The 4502-nt window shown below is 43.5% G+C and overlaps 1 protein-coding gene across 4 annotated transcripts in view; it reads left to right on the top strand.

Annotated features, from left to right (window-relative positions):
• The first annotated feature begins 128 nt into the window (after positions 1–128).
• MFAP5 (microfibril associated protein 5) overlaps positions 129–4502 on the top strand; it is a 19962-nt gene continuing 15588 nt past the window's right edge. For 2 of the 4 annotated variants that reach the window (XM_017512320.2, XM_017512319.2), the window contains exons 1-3: positions 164–365; positions 860–919; positions 2138–2173. In XM_017512320.2, coding sequence (XP_017367809.1) covers positions 862–919; positions 2138–2173 — 94 coding nt within the window. In that variant the 5' untranslated portion in view covers positions 164–365; positions 860–861. Of the gene's footprint in view, positions 366–859; positions 920–2137; positions 2174–4502 lie in introns of all 4 variants that reach the window. The other 2 variants (XM_017512322.2, XM_017512321.2) reach the window with 2 other exon arrangements.

Genomic DNA, 4502 nt, shown 5'->3' with positions numbered 1-4502 from the left:
AAAAGGGGAGCTGGGACCAGATCGTGAGAGGAGGGAAATAGGCTGATGGAAGAAAGGCAATGCATGAGCTGGGGACAGCCCCTCCAGGGAGCAGCAAGAGCTCTCACCAGTGTGGTCATAACGTTTGGAATGAGGGTGTGAGCGACTGCAAATTCCCATCCCAGCCTGATAGTAACACACATTCTACGCCTAGCCTGGCTTTCCTACTCTCCCTCATCTCATTGTTTCAGAGGCCAAATCCGAAGTTCTTTCCAGGGAGTGGCTCTGTTCACATCATTCTCCAGCCAAAGTAAGAACAGCATAAGAGGAGAGAGACACATTGAGCAGCCAAAGGAATCGGCGGGAAGAGCAGAACACCATAGACAGTGAGTTGTTTGGTCCCTAAAACTCTAACTAGACAGAGGGGATGTGTGTATGTCTCTGTGTGTGTGTGAAAGGGCTGGAGAGGGGCAATGGAGAATGTCACTGAACTTAGACTTGAGCAGACTTCCAAGTAACTGCATTTCAAATGAAGGAGACGCCGAGATAAGCAGATGATATGAAAAAGTCAATCATATGAGAAAGGAAGATTTGATATCGGGGCGAAAGAGGCCAAAGGGTAGGGCCAAATACAGACCGTGTAGAATGTAAAATTTCTTCTGACTTGGTAGAAGAGAATAATAAGACCAAGAATAAGGGTAAGTGGCCAAAGAACAGATTTGAGGGAGAGATGAATATTGGGTGAAAGGTAAGAAGAGAGAGAAAAGGTTTGAGTCGTAAGGGAAAATGAAGAAAGTTCCTGGGAAGACAAAGAGACAGGCACCCAGAGGCATCTTCGATGTGCCCCTGAGCATCACATTCTCTGCTACCACCCCTATAGATATGCTGCTTTTGGGACCCAAGGTGCTGCTGTTTCTTGCTGCATTCATCATCCCCTCTGGTGAGTCCTTTCTTCTTTGCTCCCTAGACCCTCAGGTCCCCAGCTATACGTGTGTGTGGCAGGAGGTGGGATGGAATGAGGTTGAAGAGGAATAGCGGTGGAGATCCTTGGTACGGAGCTCCGAAATTCCTATAAGAGAGAAGAAAATAACAGATTTTGCGTTAATGAAAAATGGGCAGGAATGTGACAAGACTTCAGATGAGGGGAAAGGCCTCCTGAGAGTTATGAAACTAAGCTGTAACTAGACACGCAAATGCATGTTAACCACCCAAAGAGGGTCACATACATTAATAAACGAGCAAACAAATTGCAAAACAAAAAAGAGGCTGATACACAAATGCAAACACAAACACAGAGGGACTACCTAGTAAGAAACTAGGCCTGGGCTGGGCGTGGTGACCTACGCCTGTACTCCTAGCACTTTGGGAGACTGAGGCAGGAGGGTCACTGAGACCAGCCTGGGCCACATAGTGTGACCTCGTCTCTATTAAAAAAAAAAAAAAAAAGAAGCTGGACTAAATTGAAATTTTGAAGAAGAACAGTGGGAATATATCCTCTAGTACCAGCATACATGCAGGTATATACACGTGCATGCTGAAAATATATGCCTTACTGACACACAAGAGAAAAGTCATCTTCACAGATTTTCCAGAATCTGGCTAGAAGATTGGCCACAGAAAGTGAACTTTAGGCTTTAAAGATGTCCTACTGTGTTTTTTTTCTTTTTCTTCTGATGCAGATTGAGAAAACTAATTCTTCTGCCTTGTTCACTAGCATAGCTAGCAGGGAAGCCGTGGGGCCAGAAGGCAGGAAACACTAGAAGGGCTGCTGGGCCTCTCGGTGGAGCTGGACTCCATTTCTGGCCAGGAATGTGGGTAAGAGAGCAGCAGGGTTTTGTTCTCAGGAACTTGCTTTTTTTTTTTTTTTTTAACCTACCAAACGCACAGCAGTGAAGGAATCTGTCTTTCTCTTTTTTTTTTTTTTTTTAACCTACCAAACGCACAGCAGTGAAGGAATCTGTCTTTCTGAAGTGTTTCTACTCCTGCAGGTTTTGTTCATAGCACTAATGGTCTGAGTCATTTTATGTTGAGCTATGTAGGAATAAATCACAAAGATAAAGTATAACCATCTCCCTCGTTTTCTGATTTGTCTAATAAAAGGCCTATGAGGTACAGAGCTGCAGTCCCTCACATCTGTTTTCTCTTTCCCTTGCTACAGATTGGATACTCCTGGGGGTCAACAGCCAACGAGGAGGTAGGTGAACCCTGTGAACCCTTGGATAGGGGTTCTGTTGGGTTCTTATTAGGAAAATACCCATGAACAGAGTTTAAAAAATCCTTCCTGCTTATCTATTGCTGCCAAAAAAAAAAAAAAAAAAGACTCTTTCCTACAACACAGAGATGCATTGCCAAAGTGTGAGAAATAGGAGCAGCTTCATGAGTTTCCACAATCCTGTTATTCCATTCATAAAAGCTTCTTGTGTGTGTGGCTTTAGACTACTGAAACACCTTCCCAAGATCTCCTCTATGCCCATTTCTGTTTTCACTCTTCTCTATGCATCTCCTGTCTTACTCAGGAAATGCCATTAGTCCTTACAAAAAGCATCCTTGACTCCATGTAACTGTGGAAAAATGAAAGACAGGCTAAGAAGTCTTCTCATGCCCATAATCCTAGCACTTTGGGAGCCTGAGGCAGCAGGGCCAGGAGTTCAAGACCAACCTGGGTGACATAGGGAGACCTCATCTGTTAAAAAAAAAAAATTATCTGGCGTGCTGGTACATGCCTGTGGTTCTAGCTACTCAGGAGACTGAGGCATGAGAATCGCTTGAACCTAGGAGGCTGAGGTTGCTGTGAGCCATGATTGTGCCATTGCATTCCAGCCTGAGCAATAGAGTGGGACTGACTCAAAAGAAAAAAGAAACTCAAAAAAATTAGAAAAAAAGAAGTCAAGTCATGTCAGTACTAAGTGAAATTGTAGCACAACCAGCTAAATCCAAAAGGTATCTTTTTGGTGTTTCTGCTTTTGAGTTCCCCCCCCCCCCCACCCCCACACCATTCTCCATAACAAAACGCCCAAAAGTGTGCCTCCTAAAGGACCATTTCCTTCAGCTTGATGAAGAAAACTCCATTCTGCCTCAAGACATTCAACATAATTATAATTTATCTCTTTATTTATCTGATCCCAGGAGAGTTAGAGGACACACCACTGCAGTATGCAACCTATTAATGGGGTCATAACATCAATTTAGGGGGTCACAACTGGTATTAGTTTTTAAAATGAATTAAGAAAGACCAAAACAAATATACCAGGATGCATTGCATGTGCTTTGCAAGAGTAAAGTATTATTTCATAAAACTTTAATAGAACTTCTCTGAGTTTTCCATAGATGTATACCAGGGTATAGTACAATACGATTTTCTTGCAGTGGGTTCTGGTACAGAAAATAAAAATATAAAATTATTTTTTTTCTGTTGGTAAAAATATCTGAATCCCAGAGTTTCTGAATCTAGATCAGATTTCAGCATGAGAAAAACTGAAAATTGGAATCCATTTTTCTGGGCTGGTTAGAAACCAGTTTTGTGTTATGACTTTAGATGCTTTCCTAGTAGAAATATCATAAAGTATGATGAATTGTCTCCACACCAGTGCCTGGTGTGGTGCTTACGTCTGTAATACCAAGCACTTTGGGAGGTTGAGGTGGGGGCATCACTTTGAGGCCATGAGTTCGAGATCAGCCTGGGAAACATAGTGATACTCTCTCTCTCTCTTTTTTTTTTTTTTGAGATGGAGTTTTGCCCAGGCTGGAGTGCAATGGCATGATCTTGGCTCCCTGTAACTTCTGCCTCCTAGGTTCAAGCGATTTTCCTGCCTCAGCCTCCCAAATAGCTCGTATTACAGGCATGCGCCACTACGCCCGTCTAAGTTTTTGTATTTAGCAGAGACGGGGTTTCACCATGTTAGTCAGGCTGGTCACAAACTCCTGACCCCAGGGGATCCACCCACCTCTGCCTCCTGAAGTGTTGGGATTACAGGCCTGCGCCACTGTGTCCAGCCTGAGACCTTGTCCTGTTTTTTGTTTGTTAAAGCCAAGTGTGGTGGTTTGCTGGTTGTCCTAGTTACTCAGAAGGCTGAGGTGGAAGTATTGCTTGAGCTGGGAGTTCGAGGCTGCAAACGAGCTGTGATGGTACCACCGTACTGCAGCCTGGGCAACAGAGTGAGACTCTATCTCAAAAAAGAAGAGGAAAAGAAAATATGTTAATATTTCTCTTAAGAGAACTTCATGAATACTAGATAAACCATTTATATGGTGACAGCTCTTGGAAAAGTTGGTTAAACTGAGGTATATGCAGAAAAGCAGTACTCTGTCCTGAAATCCCAGAGACAGCTAGGATACATTCTTAAGCCCTCTGTTCCCCCAACGCCTTGCTCCTGTTTCTGTGAGTAGCTGGACTGGAATGTAGCTAGGTCTCTGGAGAAAGGGAACTGAGGATTGGGGTACACCCAGGAGAAGCTCTACTCCTCTCTTGCAGTCTCTAGAATGATTCAGGTTAGTGGTTTTTCATATATCCTATGGGATTGGAA

This window comes from Cebus imitator, unplaced genomic scaffold (genome assembly GCF_001604975.1).
Source record: "Cebus imitator isolate Cc_AM_T3 unplaced genomic scaffold, Cebus_imitator-1.0 Scaffold469, whole genome shotgun sequence".
NCBI lineage: Eukaryota > Metazoa > Chordata > Mammalia > Primates > Cebidae > Cebus > Cebus imitator.
Note: the sequence above shows the minus strand (reverse complement) of the source record. Positions and strands in the feature narration are given on the sequence as shown.